This window comes from Cynara cardunculus (assembly GCF_001531365.2).
Source record: "Cynara cardunculus var. scolymus isolate 2C chromosome LG 17, CcrdV1, whole genome shotgun sequence".
In the NCBI taxonomy this organism is placed as follows: Eukaryota; Viridiplantae; Streptophyta; class Magnoliopsida; order Asterales; family Asteraceae; genus Cynara; species Cynara cardunculus.
Genome location: NC_037544.1, coordinates 6,647,990 through 6,664,068, shown reverse-complemented (window position 1 = coordinate 6,664,068; position 16,079 = coordinate 6,647,990). Strand labels below are relative to the sequence as shown.

At 38.5% G+C, this 16,079-nt stretch overlaps 2 protein-coding genes across 2 annotated transcripts; one reads left to right on the top strand and one right to left on the bottom strand.

The window, feature by feature from the left end:
- Positions 1-70: 70 nt before the first annotated feature.
- Positions 71-1,335, top strand: LOC112500168. Its single transcript, XM_025103506.1, has one exon. It carries the CDS (start codon positions 434-436, stop codon positions 1,097-1,099), a length of 666 nt encoding a protein of 221 aa, XP_024959274.1. The 5' UTR covers positions 71-433; the 3' UTR covers positions 1,100-1,335.
- Positions 1,336-2,362: 1,027 nt separating this feature from the next.
- LOC112500570 (serine carboxypeptidase-like 40) lies at positions 2,363-14,627 on the bottom strand. The gene is made up of 17 exons (XM_025104074.1): positions 14,576-14,627; positions 12,077-12,262; positions 11,775-11,879; positions 11,431-11,705; positions 11,052-11,300; positions 10,872-10,978; positions 10,686-10,778; positions 10,477-10,582; positions 10,216-10,355; positions 4,412-4,743; positions 4,175-4,279; positions 3,812-4,086; positions 3,428-3,682; positions 3,237-3,343; positions 3,070-3,183; positions 2,658-2,763; positions 2,363-2,506 (listed from the first exon to the last, which is right to left on the bottom strand). The coding sequence occupies exons 3-17, from the start codon at positions 11,860-11,862 to the stop codon at positions 2,363-2,365; spliced, it is 2,496 nt and encodes an 831-aa protein (XP_024959842.1). The 5' UTR covers positions 11,863-11,879; positions 12,077-12,262; positions 14,576-14,627.
- Positions 14,628-16,079: the final 1,452 nt, after the last annotated feature.

Below are 16,079 nucleotides of genomic sequence, written 5' to 3'. Positions count from 1 at the left end.
CGCACGCCTCCAAAGATGATTCAATCATACATATATAACACCTACATTATTATTTGCTTCATACAAGCAGCCTCCTTTCTCGATTCTTTCACAACCAGGGTAGGTGGCAACTCTTTTTTGCATAATGCTGATGAATCTTATCACTGTGTTTGAGTTCATACCAGTTTGACACACAGAACAGCTATGGAAATCACGAGGTTTCACCAGTTGATGATTCTTTCTTGCCATATGCAAACCACTCGTGTTGCTCTGGTGGGTGGAAACCACACCGCTTCCAGGTTTTGCACCCGCTAAAAACCCTTTTCCTCCGTCGTTATTCGATTCAATTTTCTCTTTTAAGAGTTTGTGATTTGATTACTGAATCTTTTCTCATCTGGGTTTCGGTTATCACCCAAATCTTTAATCGATTTTCGATCTTTTTTTCTGATCAATCATGAATTTGGTTCGTGGGTATCGTGCCAATGGCAATCAAAAGATCAGACAGATAAAGGGTCGTCCCACATTCGGATTGAATCCGGATTCTGTTTTGGTAATCAAATTACCAGATTCGCGAATCTTGGGTATAATCTCCAAGTCTTTGTTTTTGGCAATATTCATTCTTGCATTGCCTTCAATTGGGTCGTTTGTTAGAGATGCTTCCTTAACAAACACCTTAGCTCAAGAACACTCTGCTAATCCTCACGATTTTCTGCCCATTGTGTTCAAAGATTTAGTGGTCGAAGGTGTTTTGAAAGATGGCCGCAAGGGTCTCCTTCTAAGTTCAAAAATTGGAGACCTTTTCGACAGTTTTTGGTTCTTGAACGAGAAGGGAATCGATCTTGTTATCGATTCAGATTTGGATCGACAGATGGTGATTCCTGATGAGATTTTCGATTTCGTGTTTGCTTCGAGTTTAGAGAACACCAAGTTCATCAACAGGGTTGTGAAACTTGATGGCATTGTGGTTATGCCATTGGGGAAGTTTTACGATCGATCTTATGGGTTCTTGAAACAATCGAATTACAAGATTGTGTATCTTCGTCAGTTTGATTCGATTACTGTCATAGCTATGAGGAAAATAGATGGTGAAGGAGATGAAGAGAGTGTGTTTGGTGGATGAATTATTGTTCTTGGAATGTAATAATGAAAGAAAAAATAATCTGAAATAATGAAGGTGTTGGTGTTCATCAATGGAGAATTTTTTCAAGATTGAGTTGATCATGTTATAAGTTGTTTGTGGCCTGTGGGATGCGATGGGGGTGGGGTTCCCAAATTTGTTTGCTTGCATATGTTTAATGCATCTTTGTAATGTATATATGATGTAATAACTGCGTGTGTCCGAACTTGTTTTTGTGCACATCGATTAATTCCATGATACCCTGAAGTTAAAACGGTCAGAAAAATCCCAGAGTATTTGAATTGGTGACCACTGGGATTTACTTGTTAGGGAGACTTTATATACGTATACCATTTTCGGTTCATTAGTACAATTTCATATAGCACGTAGGAATGATGGAAAAGACGTTATAGTTAAAAAGGACACATAAAAAGTGAAACGACGACAAGCTTCCATCACGTGTCGGTGTCATCTTGATCTTGATTGATGCTTGAGCAACGTGCAAGAAGCTTTATTGTAACGTGAATATTGCCCTAAGGATTGGTGGTGGTGGCCGAAGGAGGAGGGAGGGTTCAGGAATTGGTGGATTGAACGGTTATTGGCACTAACGGAGATTTTTGGGATAAATTATTTTCTTTGTGCGTCGGTAAAAAAACTCTGAATACTAGATATGACCTCAAAATAACAGGGGTCAAGGTCGGCAAGCCACACCTGCAAGAAAGGCGGGAGGCTCTGAAAGGAGTGGCGGAAGGTGTTGGTAGCGAAGGGTTAGGGAGTTGTGGGAGTGGCAAGGTCGGTATGCCATGGAAGGTCGGGGGAAGCAAGCGACGGGGGTGCCACCGCCATGGCACCAGCGATGTTTGAGAAGGAGAAAGCAATGAGGTGAAGCAAGATGTAGATCTTGAAAAGAGCCATGTTTTGAGGTTGGATGGCAAGAGTTACCAAGTCCACACTTGTATAGAAAAGGGTCGTTTTATAGAAAGAACAAACGTTGTTGTATCGAAACTTGTAAATCATGGTTATTAACTTTAGTACGATAATCGAGAGAAACTGTGATTCATCACAAACCCTAAACCCTAAACCCCATTTCTATTGTAGTAACATATTCATTTCTTTAATGGAAGTTAGAAATACAGAGGATATTAGGAACAAATTGGGTCAATCGGACACCAATTGTTCGACATTCGAGTGTTAGTCGAACTTTTTCATCACATAATTAAGCAAATAATTAAGTTACAAAAATCTCAAAATTAATCAGGCACACGTTTACGAGGGAGGAGGGAGTATCCCGCCAAGGAACGATGAGAATAAGGTTAATGCACGCTGTGGCTGGTAGCTTGGGACCGTATGGCCTGCACCTCTAACAGTTATCAGAAGCAGTCCTTTGTATGCCTCCAAATACCCTCCAACCTGTTAACATGATTTCATGTTAATTAGTAACCGAACAGGTTTTAATTTAGAAACGTGCGTAGTTTTGGCGATTAGAGATTGATTTTTCACATTGCATAAAACTTTTCTTGGTTTAGAACAATAATGTGAATGAAGAAAGTTTAGTGATCACCTCCTTGTTGAGGTACCATGGCCGCCAAGCAGTCTCGATTGGGAGATTGAGGGCGTTGATTGAGTACCTAGAAGAAGTAATTGGAACCCGACCATCTGTATCCCCACTGCACGATCAAGAAACAACCGATCATAAATCGGTTTTGTTTTGAATTACAATGTATGGAACTTATCTAGAGTGGTCCGAAGTGTTAGAATACTTTTGAGGGATAATCTTATGTTGTTCGTATGTATACTTAATACCAAGAATGAGAACTCCTTTTTAAGGAAGGCGGTTTTCGGGTGGTTACGAATCATTGTCTTGTAAATCTCAACTACACCAAATAGTCCGATGCAAATAGCAACATGAAGTCTGTGATGCTTCTTTTTCACATTTCTGAAATGTAATTCGAGTGTTAATAAGAAGTGCTTGCCTGAATACCCATAGTCGTTGGCCGTTAGCAATCAGATACTTGATTATGTGGAGGATAGTATCCGGACTGTCATTCCAACGCGTGAGAACATCGCTGCACAGGTTATTATCAACACTAATCAAAACGAAGTTCATATTAATTAGTCTACGAGACTCTTCTAGAGGTACCTGCATACATCCCATGATGTAGGTTTCACATGAAATGCATTTTGCACAGCAGAGTCATTGAGATAAGATAGAAGGATATATTGCCAGCATGGATCGAAAACGTCAATCTGAAAGATAACAAATGAAAGATGATGATTTCGAGACACTAGTTCCATTATAGGTGATGGAATGTGTATATGTAGAAGTCTTACAGAACCAGTTCCAGAGGCGTTTCTTTGATCCGGGTTTAAGCAAATCGGGGCATAGAGGTTGTAGATATCGATATTTCCCTTCTCATCAAACGCTTTGCTCATACTTTCGTCGCAAATGCCCGTTGAAGAATCGTTCACAAAGTTGCAGTATTTGAAGATGGCATCATGAGTCTCATCTGAATTTATAGCATGAGTCCACCAATAATCAAACATACCTTTCAAACTTGTTACATCGTCAATCCATGCATTTCCAATCTGCAGATTTTAAGATCAATTGCCATGTGTTAATAGAATAAACATGGGACAACTAGTTGTGAATCTGGTCCGAGACGGACTATTTTTCGTGTTTTTTCTAGAAAGTGTTGATTAGTGAAGTGAACATACAGCAATCCCTTTGATATTGATGGTGGTCTGGTTTGTTCTCTTGTTGTTAAGAAGGATGGTATAAGCAAGTTGAGGCACATAATGTCCGGCGTAGCTTTCTCCGGTGATGTAAAAGTCGCGGGTTTTGTACTGAGGGAATCTCTCGAGCCAGTTAACTAAAAAAATGTAAGCATCATCTGCAGTGTTCTTGTCTCCAGCATGGTCATAATCAGAAGTCGTATTCGAATATGAGAAGCCAACTCCAGCCGGGGACTCCAGAAACAGCATATTTGCAACTGCACATCGCGTTTTTCTTGGGTTTATACTATGATCAGTGTCTAATATATCAGCTAGAGAGTAAAAAGGTTTGATTTAGCAACTAACCGTTGCTCCATGCATAGTTATTTCTGAAGAGAGTTTTGCCATCACTATTGATTCTGAACGGTCCTAGTTCTGTCATGGCTCCGATCATGGAAGAACATCCTGGTCCTGTTATACGACAACGATTTAGTCTGGAGCCAGCAAAATACAACTCTCTCGGCCGTTTCCAGTTAAGTTGTAAGGCTTCATGTGGCCAAATATAACATGATAAATATACAGTAACATGAAAATTAAACGTACCTCCATTTAGCCACAGAACCAATGGTTTGGTTGATGAATCGGTGGGAGACTCAACAAAGTAATAGAAAAGGGCCCTGCCTGCACTTGGATTGACAGTGACATATCCCGAATACTGATCAAAATCAACGCCTGCAGGTTGGCCTGGCAATGTCGAGATCTTGTCGAGCTGTGCCAAACCCTCTTGAGCTCCTACATAAACTGGAGAGTACTCATCAATGGCATCTTCTAAAACCGACCATGTATCACCAACAGGTTGGTTTCTAGATTTTTTTGCTTTTAGCAACTCGAAAAGCTTGTTTGCCTGAATATCAGCATTGCTTAAAACAAACAAGCTGGCCAAAAAGCAAAATGCTGCTATAACTTTCGTCATCCTGGTTAGTACTTTCTAGTTTTGTTAAAGTGGTTCTATATATGGTAGAAAAGACGTGAAGTCCAAGAGACCGTTTCTCTCGATGTCGTGATCAAAGATTTAAAAACAGGCTTTTGCGTAGTCTTAAAATATCTAACGAAGCCGGCCAATTTCGTAAGCATCTTCGCGGAGTTGACCCGTTAAATCTTCACTGAAATGATGCTTTGGATGCTTTTATGCTTGTCATATGTGAAACACAGTTGTGTTAATCTTTCCCGATGTGGCAGTTCTTGTTATCTGTTGGTGAAAAATATTGAGCAACTCCATCTTCAATTGATAGTTTCTAAAAATAGAAAGTAGGTTCGTGCTTTCAACTTGAATCTTGAGAAGTTCCATTTTTGGCATCAAAAGATCGTTCATTTTCCAAAAAAAGTAACAAAGCAGTTTGAGCATGCAGTTACCTAGTCCTAGAAGACGATCTCAAGCCATAAGGTGGTTAATCGGTGAGCTTTCGTATATACGATTTAATTTAAAAGAAGGGTAAATTAGACGAAAATGGATCGTAAACCACATTAAATACTTTAGGGTTGGGATCAAATAAGGTGACGAAGGTCCGCGATGTTGTGAACCATAAGGTTCACATTTTACTTACGGAAATTTCAAGGGCATTTCCATCGTTCTGAAATCAGTCCAGATCACCTCGAAACTAGAATCCATCAAGTCTGGATGGATAGTCCAGAGATCTGATTCTATAGTCTAGAGTTTCAGACTTGGTCAATTTCAGCGGTAACTTCAGAACAATGATCCGAAGAACCAGGACCACCGCCAGGGGGCTCTGCCCCTTGGAACCTCGCCAGCTGACCCTATAACCCCACAAGGGGGCGTGACCTTGACACCCGCCTTATGGCGATCTAAGGTAATAGGGGCAACATTTGTAAGTGTGCACTCTCCACCTCCTTACTCACTTATGTTTGCCTTATCACTTTAATCGATCTCAAATAAAGCACAATTACACCAAAATGGTTGATGACACTAAAAGAGTTTCACCAAACATATTTTTACACCATAATATAGTAAAACACTGAAAATGACTTAAAAGGTATATAGAACCAGGCAGCACTACTATTGCAGAAGTTCAATAAGAGAGGCAGATTCATAATTCATGGTATCTCCGATGCGATAGGGAAGTCATTGGGCAGATCGATCAGGGAACTCCTGGATTGGCAAATCAGATACTTCTGGCACTTTCAGCGACGGCAAATGGGGCAGGTCAAGCTTAGGGATCTGCGGCAAGTCGGGCAGTTCTGGTTTGGGAAGCTCAGGCAGTTCAGGCTTCAGAATTTCAGCTAGATCATGGAGTTCAGGTTTAGGAAGATGTAGCAAGTTTGTCTCTAGAAGGTCTGTTGCCTCTGCTACAATGATGGTGCTCCTCATTGATGTCAAGGTGATGATCAACAATGGTAGAACAAATGAAGAAGGGTATTCATGTGGCAGCATTGCTGTAATATAAATGAAGGTGATTTAGCTAGCTAGCTACTTCTTGTTATATCTAGATAGACATTGATTTATATGAACTAGATTGGACAAAAAAGGAAAGATTTGTTGATCAGTTGGTGGGAAAAGCTGAGGCTTGTTAGTTCAACCTCTCATCTATACAAGTTAAGTGGATCAAGAAATCGATCTTGTTTACACTTAGAAGCCGTTTACTAAACGCTTAATTACCATGTAAGTGCTTACCGGTCACTTTACCTTATCGGATGAAAATGATAGGGATTGACATTCTTACCTGGTAAGAGCAATGATAAAAGACCAAAAATCTTACCCGGTAAGATATAACACTTTCACTTAACTTACCATGTAAGATTTTAATCTATTAAAACAACATTATATGCAACATTTGATGGGTAAACGGCCTTAGACTTTAATTTGTCGTCCCTATAGATCGAAAAGATGGAAGAATGAAGGCAAACAGGACATATTTAGGGGAACATATACAAAGAGCAAGATGTAAACCATCGGTTTCTAATATCAGCTTAGATTTGGGCAAGTATTTTTACAGAAAAAAGAACAATTCTTATACTTCAAATATGTTATGTAGAGAGAAAAGAAAAGGGAGGAGCGAGAAGAGAGATAGAGAGATGAGAGAGAGAGAGAGAGAGAGAGGAGAGATAGCATTTGTAAATTAGATTAGGTTTTATTTTTTAGCTAAATGTTTGTGGTCTAAATTGAATCTTACGGATCTTATTAATTAAGTTTTTAATATATATATATACACATAGGGTTGAGTTCACGTGAGACCAAAATTTTTTCGTGAGACCCGTAAGACCAATTTATGTTCATTGATCAACTTTATAAGCTAATGATCTAATATTTTAAAGTTGCATGGTGGCAATTTTATGATTATTGAGAAGTCTCGTGGCAATTTTGTTATTATGAATGTTCAGATTGTAGATCTAATCAAAGGGTTGAGAATTGGTCTTACGGGTCTCACGAAAAACCCTTGGTCTCACATGATCCCAAGTCCACACACATACACACACACACACACACACACATATATATATATATATATATATATATATATATATAGTTCAAGATTATTTTGAGAAATGGTAAATATTTGAGAAGTAGAGAAGTGATCCTAGCGTTTCATACGGTTAAGATCGGATTTGACTAGTTAATAACTGCGGATTTGACCTGTCAAAAATTATGGTTATACAAAAAATAGAGAGTAGTTTCGTAACTTTTACAAATAGACGACAAATGGGTTCATATATGAATCTTGTGATTCACATATGAACCCATGTGATTCATATATGAACTAATTAACTGATTCATATATGAAACAATTAAATAGTTCACATGTGAACTAATTAACGGGATCACATATGAACATGTAGTTCATATGTATATCACATGGATTTATAGAACCGTTTGTCGTATATTTTGTTAAAGTTAAGAAACTATCCCTCTCTCTTCTACATACCCATGCGAGAAATTATCCGGTGCTTCAAGGTCAAAGCTGCAAATATTGACCAGATGAATGGCTAGACACTACAAAAATGAAGAGTATCAGCGAGCCATGCTAAAGGCCTCTTCCGTCGCAGATTCACCGCTGATCGTCCGTCGGTCAAAAGCTCGTAGGTAATGCTATAAGTGACGGATCAGTGAGAGAAACTTTCAGCAATGGATCAACGAGAGAAACTTTCAACGACAGATCAGTGAGGGAAACTTTCAGTGACAAATCAACGAGGGAAACTTTCAACGACTGATCAGCGAGGGAAACTTTCAGCAATGGATCAACGGGGAATTTTTCAACGATAGATCAGGGAGGGAAACTTTCAACGATAGATCAGCGAGGAATTTTTCAGCGACGAATCAACGATGGAAACTTTCAGCGATAGATTAGCGAGAGACTTTTAGCAACGGATTTTCCCTCGCTAGTTAATTTTTATTAATTTAAAGATAAATAATTTACATAGATCATATTAATTTAAAAATAAATACTTTAAATAGATCATATAGATCATAATCTATACATTCACATATACACATACATTTAAACATATATACATCATCTGATACATGTATCATCAACAATATCTACATAGATCCAATCGTGGTTAGCAACCAACACACATATATACACATCGTGTATACATATGTATATAACACATATATTATACATATGACACCTACACATAAATATGTGTATATAACATATAAAAAATGACAAAAATAAGAAAAATAGGATAATTCACCGCTTATCGGCGAGGGATTGGTCAAAAACAATTCCCTTGCTGATCAACGATCAGTTCCCTCGCTGTTCAACGAATGATCTGCGAGAGAATTATCTTATGGCCAATCCCTTGCTGATCAGGGAGGGATCACTGAGAGATTGGCCAAAAACCAGTTCCCTCACTGATACTTTATTTTTTAGTAGTGAGGATCACTTCTGTACTTCTCAAATGAACCTTTTCCTATATGTATGATATAGTATTGTCATTTGAGAACTCCAAATTTTTTGAAAACCGTAATAGCTTTTATCTTAAAGTATTGTTACACATGATCACAACTTAAAAACAAGGTTTTTTTCGACAGTCAAATCCACTGGAAATCTGTTGGAAAACTCTATTTCTGGCGACATTCCAGGTGGATTTGAAATTTTCCAGCAGGTCTTGCCGCTAGAAATCCGTTGGAATTTTTTTTAACATTTTGGGTTTTTCTCGAGTTAATTAAAAAAATGTTTTTTTTTAATTTTTTTCCTGAAAAAGTGTTTTAAAGAAAACAAAAAAACGTTTTTTTTAACAACTTCTAGTAGATTTCCGTCGAATTTTAATTAATTATTTAATTAATTCAAATCCGTCAATGGCGGTTTACCATCGTCCCAACAACAATGGATGCTGTCAACGTCAACTGCTGTCATTTCTCATAACAGGGCGTTCATCCTCAATTTAAATGTACGTATATACAGTTAAGATTTCTCTAGGATTATAGGTCACAATTTCCACCTTATTTGCTACTATGAATTAAGGTTATCATCGAATAAATTTCGTGATATCCAGACAGATTTGGGTTGAAATATTGGTTAAAAAAAAGCGAGCTCTGAGCCCCATCTCAATTTTGATCCAAGTGTTTTATCATTGTTTCTCCAACGTACATTACGTGTTTTAATTTCAATCTTGATGTTGAAATATGTGATATGAAACAACAAGCCATGAAGTGAAACTGATGAGGAGTTGAGGCATTGATGACCTTGAATAAAAATGGTCAGCTGATTTGCCATTAACGTTGCTTCATGTTGTGAAGATCAAGTACCTTCTACGTGCCCGTGACCGTTGGGTAGAAACGTCATATTGCTTTTCTCTTGTCTTTCATGCCCATAAATGAAGATGAAGCCAAAATCCCATTTTAGCATCTAGATCAAATTTAGATTTCTCTTTATCACCTAGTGCAAATACGTCGTTGATTTCCCCATTATGAACCACGAACGTGAGAGTAAAAGCCTAGTTTGAGTGGAAGTTATTCTTGAGAGATCAATCACAATTTTTTATTGAGGTCTTTTCAGTAGATTTCGTTTTTTCATCTTCTAAACTCGATTTGAATCTATCAACTGAACTTCAATTGGTAAATACTCGAAATAGGACCATGATTGACTTCGTAATTTGTCCGAACACTGTTTTCCAAGATCATTGAATATTCTTTTTAAGTGAGTCATCGACTTTTTGAACCATTGTAGTTGACATTTTGTTTTGTTGTAGTAGCTATCGTTCTTGTGAAAAATGTGAAAACGCACTCATTTCTTCAATGGAAGTTAGAAATACATAGGAGATTATAGGAACAAATTTGGGTCAAGCTAGCAGACACCAATTGTTCAACATTCAATTGTCAGACAAACCTGTTTATCGGATAATTAAGCAAACTCTGGGAATCTCTAAATCGGAGACACTTTTACGAGGGAGGAGGGAGTGTCCCTCCAAGGAACGACGAGAATAAGGCAAATGCACGCTGTGGCTGGTAGCTTGGGACCTCATGGCCTGCACCCCTAACAGTTATCAGAAGCAGTCCTTTGTATGCCTCCAAATACCCTCCAACCTGTTAACATGATCTCATGTTAGTAGTCAAACAAGTTTTCATTTAGTGATGGTTTTTGACATTGCAAAGTACTTTCTTTTTTGGTTTAGAATACTATGAATGAAGAAAGTTTTGTGATCACCTCCTTGTTGAGGTACCATGGCCGCCAAGCAGTCTCGATTGGGAGATTGAGGGTGTTGATTGAGTACCTAGAAGAAGTAATTGGAACCTGGGCATCTGTATCCCCACTGCAAAATCAAGAAACATAGATTGTGAATTCGTTGTTTTAGGAACTTATGTAGATACCTGAAGTGTCTGTGAAGCCCATTTCACATAGCTTAAAATGCTTGCCTGAATACCCATAGTCGTTGGCCGTTTGCAATCAGATACTTGATTATGGGCAGGACGGTATCGGCACTATCATTCCAACGTGTGATAACATCACTGTACATGTTATGATCAACAGTTTTTAGCCGGCCAGTTATTAGCTAATTCAAATGAGGTTCATATTAGTCTACAGGACTGATCTAGAGGTACCTGCATACATCCCATGATGTAGGTTTCGCATGAAATGCCTTTTGCACAATAGAGTCATTGAGATAGGATATGAGGATATTTTGCCAGCATGGATCAAAAATGTTAATCTGAAAGATAAAACATGTTGATTTCGAGATTCTATTTATATCTTAGGTGATGAAATGTGTATAGAAGACTTACAGAACCAGTTCCAGAGGTATTTCTTTGATCAGGGTTCAAGCAAATCGGGGCATAGATGTTGTATATATCGATATCTCCCATCTCATCAAACGCTTTGTTGGCAGTATCTTCACACATGCCAGTTAAGTTCGCAAAGTTGCAGTATTTCATGACGGCATTGTGAGTCGCATCTGAATTTAGAGCATGAGTCCACCAATGATCAAACATACCTTTCAAACCTGTTTCATCATCGATCCACGCATTTCCTATCTGTAGATTTTCCACCAAGATTAATTTTCATGTGATAATAAAATAAACAATACTAGACAGTTGTGAATCTGGTCCAAGAATAGGGCAATTTTCTCATGTTCACAAGTGTAGATTAATGAAGTGAACGTACAGCAATCCCTTTGATATTGATGATGGTCTGGTTTGTGTTCTTGTTGTTAAGAAGGATAGTATAAGCAAGTTGAGGCACATAATGTCCAGAGTAGCTTTCTCCAGTAATGTAAAAATCACGAGTTTTGTACTGAGGGAATCTCTCGAGCCAGTTAATAAGAAAAATGTAAGCATCATCGGCAGTGTTCTTGTCTCCAGCATTGTCATAATCAGAAGTCGTATTCGAATATGAGAAGCCCACTCCGGCTGGGGACTCTAGAAACAACATATTTGCAACTGCACATTGTGTTTATGATCAGTGTCTGATACACTAGATGGTAAAAGACGTTTGATTTATTATCTAACCGTTGCTCCATGCATAGTCATTTCTGAAGAGAGTTTTTCCATCACTATTGATTCTGAACGGTCCTAGTTCTGACATGGCTCCGATCATGGAAGAGCATCCTGGTCCTGTTAAATGATAAGAACTGAATGTATTTAACAAATATACTGAATCAAAATTGAAAAATATCCTTTCTTGATTCAATTTTGCAGTTATTTCTAGCTTGGATCCAGCAAGAAACAACTCCTCATCCGTTTCCAGTTAAGCTGTAAAGGTTTTCTACTTGGGAACAACAAGATAATTAGATGCTAAGATGCATAAGTACCTCCATTTAACCATAAAACCAATGGTTTTGTTGAAGAATCAGTGGGAGACTCAACAAAGTAATAGAAAAGAGCCCTGCCTGCGCTTGGATTGACAGTGACATATCCCGAATACTGATCAAAATCAACGCCTGCAGGTTGTCCTGGCAATGTCAAGATCTTGTCGGGCTGTGCCAAACCCTCTTGAGCTCCAATATAAACAGGAGAGTACTCATCAGTAGCATCATTTAAAACTGACCATGTATTACGAACAGGTTGGTTTCTAGATCTTTTTGTTTTTAGCAACTCGAAAAGCTTATTTGCCTGAATATCGGCATTGCTTAAACCAAAGAAGGACAAAAAGAAAATTGCTGCTATAACTTTAATCATCCTAATTGTTACTTTCTGTTTTTGTTGAAGTGCTTCTATATATAGTAGACGAGACGTTAAATTCAAGAGACTCTTTATCTCATCCTGATCAAAGATTTGGAAACAGGCCTTTACCATAGTCTTAAAATATCTAACAAGCCGGCCACTTTCGTAAGCATCTTCCTGGAGTTGACTCGTTCATATTCATTAAAATGATGCTTTGGATACCTTTATGCTTGTAATATGCGGGGAATTGTTTGGTTCTAATCACATGAAACATGGTTGTGTTAGTTTTTCCTGATGTCGGAGTAGTTTTTGCAAAGTATTCAACAATTACAACTTTAATCTATAATTTCTATTAGAAGAAAGTTGGTTCATGCTTCAACTTGAATCTTGAGAAGTTCCAATTTTGGAATCAAAAGATTATTCATTTTCTAAAGAAGAAACAAAGCTGTCTTTGATGTAGTTACCGAGTTCTCAAAGACAATCTCAAGCCATAAGGTAGTTAATCAGTGAGCTTTCGCACTATACAAAGTAAAAAAAGGGGAAACATTAGATGAAAATGGATCATAAAACCACATAAAATACTTTAGGGTTGGTATCATGTGAGAACAATTTTTTTGTTTGGCGAGGACGGTGAGACCATTAGAACCTTCATCTCAAGGACGAACCCAATTTTTTTTTCAAACGGTGGCACCATATAATTAATATAATATATAGGGCTGTAAACGAACAGAACGAACACGAATGGAGGCTTGTTCATGTTCATCCGTTTAACTTAACCGAACAAACGAACGAACACGAATGATAAACGAACGAAAATCATTGTGTTTGTGTTCGTTCGTTTAGAAACATGGTGTGTTTGTGTTCGTTTATGTTCGTTCGTTAACATGCTAAACGAACGTAAATGAACGAACATAAACGGACGAGCTAAAAGAACATAAACGAACGAGCTAAACGAACATACATAAATATTATTTGAATTCAAATTAAATATACAAAAGATTATATATTAAATTTAGTATATAAACGAATATAAACGAACGGTAAATGAACGAATGTTCACGAACATAAATGAACGAATGTGACTCTTGTTCATGTTCGTTCGTTTAACTAAACGAACAAATTTTTTTGTGCATGTCCGTTCATTTATTAAATAAACGAACTTCCTGCCGAACGGTTCACGAACGGTTCACTAAACGTTCTGAGTATAGCTATGCCGGTTAAACCATACCTTCATCAAATGCTATGTCTTTTTATTTATTTTCGAAATCCACTCATGAGTTTACTTCGTACTAAATCTTAGTGTTTGCCCGAGGTCGGTCAAAATGCTAAGTATGTGGATATTTTGATAGTCAAGCATTCACACACATATTCTTATCACATCCCCATTTTTATGTCATTTTATCCCTCAAATATGTGTACTTGAGTCCCTTATCAAAGTAAACTACGATTTTCGTCCATGTGGTTTATTGTTTATAACTATTCTCGTCGCTGGTCTTTAAAATTGCTTTTTTCGTCCCCGTGGTTTACAATTCCTTTCCTTTTTCATCCCTCGGACTAATTTTGTTTAAAACATTTTGTTAAGTGAGGGGCAGTTTCGTCATTTGCATTATATTAACAATTAAAATTGAAGTTAAAATTTAAATGATTTTATATTATATATGGAATAATTCATATTATATGTAACCATTCTCATTGAAACCTCAATCCCCTTTCCTTCCATGCTCCCCTTTCTCAGTCATAATCTTACTGCCCCCACCTTTTTCATTTTCTTCGTGTCGATGACTACATGAGCACCATTCATCCTCCCAACGGAAAACACATACATCCCAATAGATGCTGCCGAGCACCACTACTTCGACTGGTTTTGTCGCGAGGTATGCATGTGCATCTTATTTGATCTTTATTGGAGATCTCCACTTCTTTTCTTTCCTGGAGCACCATTAAGAGTTCTAGTTTTAGGTCTTTGCCTTCCTCCATCAAATCATCGATGGGTTCGTTTTGGGCTTAGGTTTAGCTTTGGGTTTGATTTTAGGTTTAGGTTTTACTTTCGGTTTGATTCAGGAAAATTACAGAAAAAAATGAGTACTATGTAGAAGTATGATAATCCCTGCCTTTTCTCATTCACAATAATCAATATATAATGATACAAAGAGATCTCCTATTTTTGGAGATAATTGATGCAATAAACACTAATTACAATACTATAAATACATGCATAATTAGAGGCGTCTAATACACCCCCGCAGTCGAAGCGGGAGGCGAACGTATGCTTAGACTGGATCGAAAATCATCGAAGAGAACCCGAGGAAGACCCTTGGTGAAGATGTCGGCAATCTGAAAGCGGGAAGGCATGTGAAGGATACGAACTAGGCCTTTTTGAACGTGCTCCCTGACGAAGTGAATGTCGAGCTCGATGTGCTTGGTTCGTTGATGCTGGACTGGGTTGCCCGATAAGTAAATGGCACTGACATTGTCACAGTAGACTAAGGAAGCTTTAGTCAATGGACGATTTAGCTCAAGAAGAAGATTTCGCAGCCAACATATTTCTACAACCACGTTGGCAACTCCACGGTATTCGGCCTCTGCGCTAGAACGGGAAATGGTGGATTGTCTCTTAGAGGACCATGAGATCAGGTTGTCGCCGAGATAAACACAGTACCCGGATGTAGAGCGATGAGTATCAGGGCAACCTGCCCAATCAGCATCTGTGTAGGCACGAATAGAGAGTGCTGAAGAAGAGCGAAGATGAAGACCATAGTCAACAGTGCCTTGTAAGTACCTGATGATACACTTAAGAGCGTTCCAGTGAGCCATGCAAGGAGAGTGCATGTGCATACATATTAGCTGAACGGCGTATGCTATGTCGGGTCTTGTGAAGGTGAGGTACTGTAATGCACCTGCAAGACTTCTATAGGTGGTAGGGTCAACAAATAATGAATCCGGTTCACTGGCCAATTTACTCTGAGTGTCTACCGGGGTCGCTGCAGGTTTGCATGAGTCCATACCTGCGCGATGAATAATRTCTTTGGCATATGCATGYTGTGACAGAAAAAGCRTGTCACCYGTTCTAGTGACCGAGATGCCCAAAAAATAGGATAAGGGTCCCAAATCCTTCATAGCAAATTCACCTGCAAGAATAGTCAAGAGCCGTTGCCGGAGTTGGTCAGAGGAGGTGGTGAGTATGATGTCGTCCACATAAATTAGAAGGTAGGCGACATCATGACCGTGGTGATAAAGAAATAAGGAATTATCCATTTTGCACTGAGTGAATCCATGCTGAAGGACAAAATCAGTAAACCGTTGATACCAGGCCCTGGGTGCCTGTTTAAGGCCGTAAAGAGACTTCTTGAGGCGGCAAACATGATCAGGGTAGTCCCGATGGCGAAACCTCATTGGTTGGTGCATGTAAACGGTTTCCTGCAAGTGGCCGTGTAAAAATGCATTGCTAACATCTAATTGGTGTATGGGCCATGATTTAGAGAGAGCCAGAGTGAGAACCGTCCGTATAGTGGTTGGTTTTACCACCGGACTGAATGTGTCACCACAGTCAACCCCAACCTGTTGACTACTGTTGATCCTCTCTCTCAGTGATTTGATGATAATCCCTTTTTCCTTTCGATGTATTTCTGTATCTGTAATTTCAGTTCCAGC